At 35.7% G+C, this 13,858-nt stretch overlaps 1 protein-coding gene across 5 annotated transcripts in view; it reads left to right on the top strand.

Annotated features, from left to right (window-relative positions):
* LOC110831216 (uncharacterized) overlaps positions 1-12,383 on the top strand; it is a 66,388-nt gene extending 54,005 nt beyond the window's left edge. For 4 of the 5 annotated variants that reach the window (XM_087349156.1, XM_087349158.1, XM_087349159.1 and 1 more), the window contains 4 exons: positions 1,413-3,390; positions 3,962-4,143; positions 5,408-5,528; positions 7,496-12,383. In XM_087349156.1, coding sequence (XP_087205282.1) covers positions 1,413-3,390; positions 3,962-4,143; positions 5,408-5,528; positions 7,496-7,565 — 2,351 coding nt within the window. In that variant the 3' untranslated portion in view covers positions 7,566-12,383. Of the gene's footprint in view, positions 1-1,412; positions 3,391-3,961; positions 4,144-5,407; positions 5,603-7,495 lie in introns of all 5 variants that reach the window. The other variant, XM_087349157.1, reaches the window with a different exon arrangement.
* The last annotated feature ends 1,475 nt before the right edge of the window (positions 12,384-13,858 follow it).

Raw genomic sequence — 13,858 nt, 5'->3', positions numbered from 1 at the left:
TAGCATTTGATGGTACAGCTCTGTGCATAAATATACAGCAAACTTTACATTGTGTTGGAATCATTCCACCCATAATCTACAGTGAGTTTAATAATGCAATGGATCTGTTCCACTCATAATGCAAAGTGCATTTTGCATTGCAGTGGAACTGTTTCATTCATAATGAACAAATAAACATAGGGCTTTGCATTGTGGTGGAACTGTTCTATTAATAATATGCACTGTATTTTACAATGCAACGAAACTTTTCTTCCACAATTCATTGTGAACATCTCCATACATATCACTGAATGGTTAACATGATTGCACTTGACTGTGAAAAACAGTTTCCTCTTTCCTCATAAAAATAATTTCCAAAGGTACTGAAAGACTGAAACAAATTATTTAATGCTTTAATATTGCAGTGTGTTTAGTAGCTTTATATAAAGGAGTTAAATGTAATTTTTAGCCCAGCTCGCCCTGTGCATAGTATTTCCTTTGTGTGTAGTAACATCAGCAATAAGCTGATAATGTTTACCTTACAAAAGGAAACATTGTATTCTACTTCCACTTCTGTCAGAGTGCATATGTTTGACTTCTGTTCTCTTTAAGTATTTCTGACCTGGTGAGTTGGCTATACCATTTCACCTTTTGCCATATTTAAAGAAGCAATATTAAATATTTACTGTACTTAACATATTAAAATGCATTATATTAATATAAAGGTATTTAAATCATAAATTAACTCTTCCGAGAATGTTGGGAATAATTTAATTTAAATCATGCAGCAGAAGGTTAAATTTGTAGTCTCTTGGTGGGACAGACAAATTAATTTAAATGTGCTTTATACTTTGAATACCATACTACATATTACTACATGCTTGTCATAACAGTGGGATATTTAGATGCAAAGAAAATTTTAGTTAGACAATCTCAAGGGAAGGGATCACTTGAAAGACGTAGGTGTAGATAGAAGTATAAGATTAAAACAGAATTTAGCAAAATAGGTTTTGGAAGTGTGGACTGGATTGAACAGACTCAAGATATTATTGTCAGTTGTGGGCTTTTGTGAGTACCATAAAAGCAGGGAATTTCTTGACCAGAAAAATAAATACAAAATTTTCAAGGAAAACCCTTCACCATGAAGTTATTTCCTAATTGTTTTCTGTTTTAGTTTTCTTAATATTATACTATGCATCTTTAGCATTTATTCAGTTTAAGTTAAAACAAAACTGTTTACCTCAGTGCTGTTATCAGATCAGTTAATTAAAATGCTCTTTGTACATTACATTTTAATATCTTTAGTGGAACAGGAGACATTTACTTTTACCATGCATTGCTTTACTGGGCTTGACAAAGGGTTAAAGAAAGAAAGATAGATATCATTCTTTATTGTCTGTTATATTGATTTAGTCCTTTGTTGTGTTTCTCAGATCATGCTGACATTTCACCTATATTTAAGCTTGACAACAGCAAAGAGCCTTCCTTCCAGAAGTCTGTCACTGAAGCTAAGTTGCAGTCTTACAGTGACTCAAGTCGTCTTTGTGCTGTAGAGACGCTGGTTAGCACTCGTTCAGGTCATCCCAAAATCACATCTATATCACTGCGGTATGAAGGTGAAAAGAACGCTGAACCATTGTCAAAAGTCAATGTTAGGAATCCAGACTGTGATTTGTATGAAGCAAGCTTCCGAAGCTTGCCATCTACTAATAGAGGAAACTTACATGTAACTGAGTCTAAGCATTCTGCAGATTTTGGAGTAAATACTCCTTTTACTGCAACATCTGGCAAATCCTTCAACAAACCACTGATTTCTCAGAAAGATGTGAATTCAGATTCAAGTAAATCAGTATTTACACAAAAGCAAAAAGAATTATCTTCAAGCTTTGTTGAATCTCCTTTTCAACCAGAGAGACATACTTCACAATTTACAACCATTGAAAGAAATTATAATAATTTAAACCCAAGGAGTCCAACAGGAAAGAACACTGACTCTTTCAGTACAGATCAGACATTATCTTTGTTACAAAGGAGAGTACCCCACCCAGAGACTGAAGACAAGTTTATGTTCTATCACAATCATAATGAACATGAATTATCCACAAAATGTAGTAGTAAGCAAGAGTTAGAACCTACAGTCTCTTCAGACAGAATATCAAGCAATAGAATGTCTCTTTCACCTGTAAGAAACAAATCATTACGAAAGGATCAGAAAAATAAGAAATTGCATGCTTCTGTTCCATCAGGGTCCAATAACTCATCAGATCTTATCAGAAGCATGAGAACTAGTGGCGAAGATATGAAGAAGCAAAGACTCAGTGCCAGAGAGAAAGAAACAAAGAAGGAATGTAACTTTTATACAGAAAAACAAAAGCTGAAGCATTTGGAAGGAACGTATATTTGTGAAAGTGAGAAGGAGACAGAGGTTGGTACTCAGTGTGACGAAAGAGAGAAGAGAGCCAACAGAGTAAAGTCAACCAGTTCCATATCCATGAAACATGATAGGTCTTCAAGCCCATGTGAAATAGTATGTTCACAAACAGATGCATTGAGCAGGAAAACGGTTACAACACCTGTGTATGAGAACTTGAAAATGGTGGCTGCAGAACCAACAAAAAAATCAAATAGTCAGAATCTGATAACTGATACAGTGGAAACGGAATCTGCTATTCTGGAAGAGTTGACAAGGGCAGCAGACCAGATCCTGCAAGCTGTAAATGGCTACACAGATGAGGAATCATATAGAGCGAGCAGTGATGAGCCTGATGATGAAATTATGAAAGATGGCAGGAGAAGAAGAGGAAATAGATGTGGTCAAGTGCGAAGACCTTCGGCCAGTCTTGGAACAATTAAAGAAGCCCCATCTTCTAAGAAGCAACAAGAGACAGGGAACAGCACTTCAGAATTACATTCCCATAAAAGCAATATCAATGCTAGGAAAAGCCAGCGTCTAACAAAGACACGCCCTTGTCCCACATCTTCAACTTCTTCAGTGGAGAGTTTCACAAGAGAGAATTCTCGAGTGCAGACAAGACCATTATTGAAACAAGAACGCTTATCCAGTGTTGGTGAATGTAATAGAAGCAAAGTAGCAAGTAGTTCAACATCTAGCACAGCCATTAAGTCTAGTAGCCGGACAGCAAGACTCTTGCAGCGTGCAAGTAGTCGTGAACTTCTCTTGCAGACTTACGCAAGTTCCTCAGAAGATGTTGCGTCAGGTGTGGAGATGGGTAGCAACAGGAAGCCAATGGTTCCACGACGTACTAGAACCCATAACAGCAGCAATAATAAGACTGATCCAGCTAAAACTAACTTAAATAAAAGCATAGTATCATCAGATTCTCAGCCACCACTGTCAGCGAAAGCACGGTCAAGAAAGAGAGATGCGGACATAAACAAACCCAAAGAAAGGTAAGCAAAAATTCTTGATTACAGAAGTATAATGTGAAACAAATAATATTTATTTTATATCATTAACTCTTAGTGCCCATCTGTAAGTGGAATATTGCATGGCTTTAAAAAATTGTTTAAATGGCCAAAAAGGGTAAGTCTACCTTGAAAAGGTAAATGAATTAGACTCATGAGGAGTTACTTAGCCTGTCACTTTGTCCATGAGTCAGGCTCATTATTACACACACTGGGTTAAATATTCATTAAATGAAAAAATTAAATTAAAGTTTCAATTTTATATGAAATATATATCACGAGTTCTTTGCATGTGTTTGCAATTATGTCCACATTCTGACACACTACATTCTACCTTCAAAACTACAGAGCAGATGTTACTGGAGTTTGGTATTTGGAGATCTGCACTGAAAGTTCTCCAAATTGGAATACATCCTTCCATTTTTCTGTGTCAAATTTATACATCTGTATGATGAGCTGTGTTTAGAAAAATTATGAACACTTTATTTGATCTTATAGGATGCTGATTGACACTATAAAAATGTATCTTTCCACTGTGTGTTGTTATATCTTACAGATTTCCTGGGTCTACTAACAAAATGGTTCCTTTGGTAAGGAAGAGCAGTGGTGGTGACTCAGGTAGCCCAAGTGGAGGCAGGCTCCACACTTCAAGGTCCAGAGATAATGAGCGGTACCAGAGGGGGAGCAGCAGGCCGACAGCTAAGAGAGACAATACAGATCTCAGACACATAGCTCAAGGTGAGCAGTCTTCACTGTTCATTGTTGTTCTTTATTTGGTTTGTGACTCGATGTGGTCTTGTAAGTGAATGTATTACCTAAAATTTAGCCTGAAGATTGAAGCAATCTTCAGACTCACCACTGTGAAAACGTCAAATCTTACATCGAGGCAATATGCTCCTGAAAAACAAAGTTAACCACCTAAATGATCACATGGAGTCAAACCAAAAGACAACAATCAACAAATTTGCCCCTGTTTCCAAGCACCACGTCAGGAAAGTATATAGGAAATCTGAAAGTAAAGCTCATTGGCATTAAATGAAGGAGTGTGATTAGCTCCACCCTTTGGCCACTTTACTTCTGAGGAAAGATTTCCTGTTACATACTGGAGTGAAGGCTGGGTAGGATCTAAATCTGTTCTGGTTTTGATTTGGGGACAAAGAGAAAATGCATCCCTTTTTTAAATTGAACCAATTCTTTGACTTATAACTATTTTTCTGTCATTACATTTGTCTTGATGTGGATACTAAATCAGAGTTGAAGATTTCTGTCTTCTGGGTTGTTGTACTGTGTAGTCTGGTCAATGTTAACCAACGTTTCAGAGGTCATACTGCCTCCATCAACAGGGCGATGAATATTCATATTCATCTACCATACTACACAGCGCAACAACCCAGAAGACAGAAATTTTCATACTCACCTCTGTGAAAACCTCAAATCTTACATAAAACAGAGTTATTTGTAGCATTATTGGAAATATCATTGTATAATATTTTAGTATAATAAAGTACTGATGTTGGTCTCCCATGCCAACAGTTTGGTTGCTATACAAGATTTAATGTATAATGTGGTCTCTTGTATGTAGCTAGAATATAAAATCAGTCATAACAAGCTATACCAAGTATTCACAGAAAATATGCTTAGATATCACAATGTTGGTTAGAGCATGCATCAGCAATTTTTTAACAGGAAACAAGTTTTTCAAATCTTAAGATGATGGAGAAATAAAATTGTTCAGTGAAGAATAAGTAAATTACTGAATTTGTAACACAGGTACTTCAAGAAAGTATTCATCAGCAGGGAGGTAAAACTATTTGCAGAACATATGTCATATATTGACCAAAATCATGCTCAGATCATGTATTGTGCAATTTTAGACACAGAGGTTTCCTAAAAATCTTCATTTGGAGAGATTTGGAACATGAAACATGTGGCAGATGTGGCCATTGTTTAATATTTTATGCTAGGAATTCATATTGGTTTATCAGAAGTATAATTTTTACAGGAGGGAGTGCAACAACAGTGGAGCCAAGTGGGCGTGACAGGAGTGAGAGGACCATTGTATATGAACACCGTACTATGGGGACCATGGGCGCCATTGGTCGGTCTTCTGCTTCGTGCGTCGTGTATGTACCAGCGAAGCAGCACTGTCCATGCATCTGCTCGTGACAAGCGAGTCACCAATATTAAGTTTCTACATGTGTGTTATGTAGATTCATTATGTTGGAGTGTTCTGATCTGCCTTATTAGATTCTGACTGCCAGAGAATTGCCCACAAGATTCAGGACATTTATATGTAATAACATGATTGGATCAAGAAAAGTTTAGGTGGACAGAACATGTAGCACACATTGGCTAGAGAAGGAATACATACAGAAGTTTGGTTAGAAAACTTAAAGAAAAGAGATCATATGGGAGATTTAGATGGGAAGATAAAATTAAAATGGAGTTTGGAAAATAAATTGTGAAACTGTGAACTGTAGTGAATTTGTTCAGGGTCCAAAGTTAGGCTTTTGATTTTCATAACAGTAAATATCTTGGCCATCTGCATTACTACTGTGGAAGATTTTTACCATACAGTTAGGTAATTAGTTAACTAATTGATGTACTTTATTAGATGGTTATTTAGTTAATCCTCTGCAATGTCATTTAAATTCATTGTATAGTCATGCTGTTAGACCAGTTGCAATAAATGTCCTTTATATAGAAAAAAAATAATTTTGTTGATGTTGGTCTTATGAGTTTTTATGCAATATGGATTTGAAGGGGTTTACCAACTTTTTGGACAGACATTGCTGCTTCCATCTTAAGGATCCTGAAGAACAATAGTGATATCTTCACCACTTTGAGAACCTCAAATATCACTGTTAATTTTTACTATGCTATATAGGATTAGGTATATCAGAGAGGAGGGGGAAAGGGGTGGTTAGTGAGTTAGCTATCTGGGAATATTTTTTTGTACAGGTGACAGATTAACTAAAGTTCATCATGGCTGAAATAGTAGCCTGGCATTGGGTCTTAACTTGGGCCAGTCTAATCAAAATAAAATCCTTGCTGCTGTGGCTGTAAGATACATTTTTATATTGCCGTATGTACACTCTGCACCATCAAGTGTTCTCCTCCTCTTTAATTTTCCATACAAAGTTGTGTATGCATTTATCCTTTCACCTGTGGGTGCCATATCTTCTTCTTCTATGGCTCTCCGGTCCGTATTCAGCCCATGGCCTCCTCAATTCTCCTCTTCCATTCGATCCTCCGTTAGGTCCGTCTGTCCAAGGCTTTGATCGAGGTTTCGAAACATCTACCTTTTTACGGTGCAAGGTTGTTAGCCTTGCGACCAACCCCTAACCTGGAGAACCAGGGTACCTGTCATAGTCTGACCTCTCCCTCTCGACCAATCTAGCTAGGTAGGCCCTACCAGTAGCTCTTGGGGTCACTGAGGTACTCAAGCCCCACCACCATGACAAGGTGCAAGGTACCATTAAGTGGGGTGGCTACCATATGCCTACTTTATTATTTTAGAATCCTCAGTTTAATCGCCATAATGATACTAAACAAAAAGACAAACACTGAAGTTGCTATTAAGTTATTTTATTAATTTTAATATTGATTCAACTTTGACAACTGATATGCTGGTTGTATGTTTTTGAAATATGATCTCTTATCTGAAGGGAAGGAATTTGTAAACAGAGTACTTGGGAAATATTTGAATCTAAGAGGAATAAATTTACCCGCATCATATGGAATTATGGGGTTTGAAACCCCTGCTGCCTGGACTGTAATTCTGAGGTTTAATGGCTTAACAGTATGTTCTTGCAACATACAGCTAACTGGACTGCACGTAAGGCATGATGCCTGACTGATAAAGGAAAATGGGTAATTTTGTATTATTGTAATATTATGAAGTATGAACGTGTAGTTTGGATGGGAACAATGTAAACATGAAGCTTAAGGAGATAAGTTGTGGGGATGAAAAATAAATGAAGTTCAGTTGGGGTCATAACCAGTAGTGTGTTTTGTTATTAGTGATGTTACAACCTTGGGTTCTACTGCCAGAAAATTAGTTGGTTATTTATTTACTTTTCTCTTGCAGGACTAAGAAGAAACTGAGCTCGGCTTCTAGTCACAACAAAGGATTGGTACAGATAAAAGGGTCAAAATGAATACTGCGGAAGAAATGAAGTGTTTTTATGATATCCTCAGATCTCCAAGAAGCTAGACTTCGTAACTTTTTTACTTTTAATACATATGGCAATGTTTGTTTTCAGTTTAATACAATATTTGTATTGTTTAATTATTAGCTACTTAAATTTTGATATTTTGTTTTGTTGATTCACAATTACACCTTTCTTTATGTGATATGAAATGCTTACTGAATCACTTTGCTTCATTACTGCAACTTCATACAGTTTTAGTCTCAAAGTAAATGCAGAGTTAAACTCTATTATATTGATATTCAAAGAAGACATTAATTTTGTCATTGTAGGCATCATCATAGCTCTTCAGTAAAAGGTCATATCTTTCTTTGTTGGTCTATTTAAAAACAGTGTGTTGATAAATTATGTAGCAATGAGCGAGAAATAACGGGTTGATAATGAAGAGTGGATAGATAAGGATGTGAGAAGAAGTGACTGGGTATTACTACATGCAAAGTAGAATAATTTTAATCTTGCATCTTCATCCAGTGCGTGAGGGTCATTATGTAACATCAGAGAATCAAGATTATTTGTTCTCCAAGAATTTCTATCAAAATGATAGTTATACAAGAAGTTCCGGCAAGAACGTATGATTCATACCTTACTTCAGATTCTTCAATATACATGGTGAGTCTGGGAAGATTTATAAATCAGTAAGCTTACATTTCTACAGTTAAATAATACATCCCTCATTAGTTTTTCTAAAGTATGGATTTAGGCTACAATAAATTTTCTTCGTTTGACATCAAAGTTTTGTGACATCTTATATTTGTAGTAATAAAAAGATGAAGAATAAGAGAGTTTAGGTGTAGTGTCACACATTCTTAACAAGATGGAGGTGGTTGGTCAGCATCACACTCTATCTGATTTAACCCAGAGGAAGAGTCACAAGTAACCACTGGATATGATGTTGGGTAAGTCCCAGAGCCAGTTTGGACATAATGAAAAGGAGAAAAATCCCTGCCCTAATTAGGAATTTAACTCCCATTGTCCATCCTGTAGCCACTTGCTGTAATGATTGAGCTATCGTGGTTCATATTTGGAATTGTTAATGCACCAAATGTGTAAGTATTAGCACATTTATGGTCTCAACATGATCATTATTCATTCATTATTCATCAGCAAAGAGAAGCCTTCATATAGATTTTGAGCAGCTACCATGTTATTATGTTATTTTCCACAAAGAAAAATGTTATCTTCAAAACTTGCATATTGGTGGATCACCTCATAACACTTCAGACTCAAACACTAATGTGCTAGTAATAGTGTTTGTGTCACTAGCACCTTACAAATTTGCAAGGGTGTCCAACTGGCATTATTTGTAGTTAGAAATTATGAAAGTATAAAGGTGAGGTTGTCTTAACAGCATGTTGTTTATACCAGGCATCTTGAAAAGTCATCTGTTATATCAGAAGTTGTTAAAGGGAGTCAAACACGTGGACATGAAGCATGTGAGTGTATCATGAAGAAGCATAGGCCGGAAATGTCCCCGCATGGCAAATGACAAATTTGTCAGTGTTTGTCAGGGCACGCTCCTTTGTACTGAAGTGCTAACTGAGATTCGTAAATGTTTTGTTGGATCCATCACTGAGGCAGTACTCAAAATGTCATGTTGAGCAACATCTTTGTAACTTAGTTTAACTTTGGTCTTGTATTTTTGAAATCATAGAAGCATAGTGCTGAACTGAATATGCATGATGTCTTTAAACCTGTCTAAATATTTTGTAAATTGTTTAGTTAAGTGACCTTTAATGGGACTAGGATCATAGACAGCTAAAAACTTCAGTGCATAAATGAAATGAATTGCCCTGGTATCTTTCTACATACAATAATTTGTAGATCACGGTGTTCATAGAAGTATCTGACACGACAGAAGAATGAGTGTTTTTTTACTTTAGACCACGCTATACATTATTATTAGCCCTGCTAATCCAGTACATGGAATAATTTAAGAACTTCTTTTAGATTGTTCAGAGATGCTTAAGTTTGATAAAACTATATGATCTTCATTCAGTAATCTGATATAAACAAAGACAGAAACAAAGATATGGGAAAGAATCAAAATATTGAGATTTGAGATTTTTGTAGTGGTAAAAATGTGGATTATAGTCTTCATGGCTGTGACATTGTGTAGTCTTGTAGGTGGTTATGTAAGATTTGAAGCTTTTGTAGGGACTACAGTGAAGTCTTCTTGGGTGATCAGCCATGTGAAAATGGCATTGTAATCCATTGTTCTGGAGACTTTCTCTACCTCCATCATTAGGGTTGACAATCTCTGAAATGCACCATTCTCACATAACTCATCACTCAGGAGTATTTGATTGTAGGTGGTTATCAGTGATTTAGAGGAATGTGTGAATATTGTGATATTTCCTCTACCTACAAGAGTACAGTGGGTTCAGGTTAATTGGGACACATCAGGACTAGAACACTTTGGCGCAGTGAAGCGGCTGCCCCAATTATGCAAATTTCCACGTAAAGAATTAAAAAGGATTTTTATTTAAAATTTGTCACAAGTAAACAACTGCCCCTGATTAACCAATGGCCCAGTTAACCGGAATCTACTGTACATGATATTATAACCTACAAGATCACAACACAAAACCAAAACTGTGCCTTCTTACTTCAACCCATTCATTGTTATGGATGGAACAGTTGACACAAAAAGCATTATGGACAGAAATGTTATGCCAAATTGAGCTTTTATCAGTTTTATTAAAAATGGCTTATCATAAAATAGATTATCACACATAATAACATGTTTATTTAATTTAGATCTGAAACTTTTATTTGGAATGTTTGTTGGTATGGGTAATATCTAATGAAATACAAGCCTTTATTCCCCCTATACCCTTTTGGTAGCTTCAGGTCAAAAAAACATTTGAATTTCTTGTCTGGATTTATTATAACACGGGATAATTTTAAAACTGTTAAGAGAGTTCCTATGTCTGACACATGGCAAATGGTTATTGGGTTATAAAGTTATACATATATTCTTTATGTTTTATTTGGAAGATAACATTTTATAGTATATTATAAAACTATGAATTTAAAGTTTTCTAATGTGGTCTCTTTGATGCACCAGTTACAAATGGTTGTTGTTATGCAGGATATTAAATGTAAATTTATCAAAATCCAGGAATGTTAATAACAAAGAGATGGCAGGTGATTGCAGGGAAGACAATTTTATAAGAGAAAATGTGCCATTGTTTGCAATGGCGAACAGTACTGGTAGCAAAAATAAATTACCTCCCAAAAGTGGGTTTTTTACAAATGTCTCATTCTACACAAGGTCAAAATTGTGAGGTTAAGTTTATAATTTTATTTATTACTGCATTATTTGTCTCTCTTGTGTCCACTTTATTTCTTGTTCTTTATCAGACCCTGTTAATGGTGATCTGAATTGTGATATGATGACACTGTAGGTGGTTGTCAGCATTTTGAAGGATTATATTACATCTATCTTCAGGGTGGTGATGTAGGTGATACCTTTCTCAGAAAAACTGGTAACCACCAACACAGTGTCACAATCCAAGAGACTACCATTGACATCTTCACCTCTGTGAGAACCTCAAATCTCGTGTAAGACCAACTTTCATACCCACATGTCTGTGTATTTTATTTCAATTTAGTTGGCAACATTGTTTTACATTATTATAGAATGAGCTTTAATCAGTGTTGGTTTTCATTGTACAATCCTCGTCCAGTTAAATTGTGTGGGTAAATATTTTCTTCAGAATTTTAAAAACTCCAGAAGGAGCACGTGTATGGATTTGTCCTGCATGACAGCAATACTATTGTACTCCTGTTCCGAACCCTTTGATTAGTAATGTTCTTTGATAACTGTCAGACACTAGTTGTAAGATTTTCCACAAAACATGGAATTTTGGGACAACTGCTTGTGCAAGTGTGTGAGTGTATACTGACTCTTCATTTTATGAAAGCAAAGTATTTCTTTGGAAGCTGTTATTAAATTATTATAATGCTGAACAGTACATTTGTATTGCCACAGATGTTGGTGGATGGTGGATAGCAGGGGTGATGCTTTACCAGGGGTTTCCCTTTGAAATTACACAGGAAATTTCTGATCTTTGTTCCGAGGCTTATTTGGACACGATACGAAGGAGGCAGTATACAGAGGGGCACCGAGTCAGGATTTGACTGTATACGTAGGTATTTATGCATTTATTGGTTATAATAAAAAGTAATTAATGAGGGTTTTCTAATTAATTATAGGACTGGAGAAAAGAAACAAAAATTAAGAGAGAAAACATTGGTGAAGTTACATATTCAAATTGTGTTATGCATGCTAAATACAGACATTAATAAATTAGATGTGCTAACATGAAAAGTCATTAATTGAACATTCTTAAAATGAAGAGTTAATGTACTTGTAGAATTTAAGTTTGTAAATGTATTGGCCTCCTTGTATCCACACACTGTTTAGGCCGCATGTAAGTGTATGAATATACTTATCGAAGGGTTACATTGCCTTGATGGGACCAGACATATAATTAAGGAAGGGGTTTTCATTAACAGTTCTAACATAATTATTATGAAGATAAAACTGGAGTTACATTTTTGTAGATTAGTGCAGCATTCAAGACGTTTGCTTGATGATGGTTCAGAAATGCAGTATTTTTATACATAAGTATATATGTAGCTTAATGGATAATAGCTTTTATTTATTTTATATGTGCAAATACACTTATTAAAGATTATAACACTGTTTTAAGGAACTGCTGATTGAACTAAATTTTTAATAAATAAATGGACTCTACTGATGATGTAAGTTTACTTTTGACCATAATCATCTTGCATGACAGAATCATAAAGTAATAAAAATGAACAGTGAAGTGATATGTTTTGTATTAAAGCTTCAAAAATACCCCTTAAAGTTGGGAGGTCCTGAGTTCAAATTTTGCCCAAAGACCAGTAATCCTGAGGGTTTTCCTGGTATTCTTCAGTCTCTCCAAGCAAATATTAGGGTGACCGCTTTCTTCATCATCCATTCCAAGTCAACAATTAAAATCATCCTGTCATTTTGTGGTTGTAACCAATGAAAGTGGGAAAGTGCTGTTGAATAATTTGAGATTTGTTAATTCAGAATGTCACATACCACATTTTTAACAGACTCTTCCCCCCTCCCCTTTTTGTGATTGATCCTTTTGTCCCTGAAAATTAGGTCTGATATGTTAATTGTTTATTTGCAAATGTTTAAAAAAAGTGCACGTATTAGCATCGCCATGTGTATGTCAATCCACATATTGCTTGTAATAAGTCAAGTACTTTTGAACAGATCCTCATGAAATTTGATATTGGGGAGTTTTACAAAAAATTGTAGGCATATCCCAGCAACCAGTGGGTGGAATTTCCTGACAATAACACAATTGTTATGATATTCATACATTCCATAAGTTGTTAAACTTAAATTCGTCCGAATTTCTTCTGAAGAAAATCTTATTAAGAAATCTAATATATAATTTCACTAGCTAGATGTTGTATTTGAACGTCAAAATTGTTTGATCAGTAAACAGTACAGCAACACAGGTGATTGAAACAGTGGAGCCTAATGTTGCTGTCTGTGTTATGAAATTGTAGACCCATGGATAAATACCATTGTTTCAGAAAAAAAGTACGTTCAGCATCTTCACGGTTGAAATGATGGTGCTAGGAATTGGGAAATTTATGTGATGTCAGAGGAAGGGCAGACTAGGATGAAACGAGCCATCAGAGTAGAGGAATAAGGAGGGAAATGTCCATGTCATTCTTCAAGGAGCAAGGTTGGATGGAAGGGGGATATGGGAATGCCCATCCTCTGACCCTGGTAGTGTTAAACATGGCATCAGTGACGTCATGCCATTAGTGTTGCCTAATCAATAGTCCCCTCCCCTCATATTCTTTCTTTGGCCCTTTTCCTTGAACGCGTTTATGGTGAATCCTTCTGCGAAGGTTTCAAACAAATTTCCTTGAAGGATACACAGAATTTCTATAACGTAGTTCAAGTATGTCCAACCTACGGCTCCAAATAGATCCGACACCGACCTGAATTTGGCGCGGAAGAGAATAAGTAGGTCAAGGCTTATAACATAAGGAAGTTACACTGTAAAAGCGTTTTATGGCAAAATCTAAGTATAAATAGAACGATTTGCTGCAAGATTACTAACAATTGTGTCATCACGTCCTTGTTAACTGGTTTTCAAAACACCACTTCACCTTCAGTAACTGCATCCTGGTTTATAGTACAAGGTTCTAAGAAG

The sequence above is a fragment of the Zootermopsis nevadensis genome, unplaced genomic scaffold (assembly GCF_977971745.1).
Source record: "Zootermopsis nevadensis isolate Lab colony 2312 unplaced genomic scaffold, Znev_1.0 Znev_ptg000015l, whole genome shotgun sequence".
Lineage (NCBI taxonomy): Eukaryota > Metazoa > Arthropoda > Insecta > Blattodea > Termopsidae > Zootermopsis > Zootermopsis nevadensis.
Note: the sequence above shows the minus strand (reverse complement) of the source record. Positions and strands in the feature narration are given on the sequence as shown.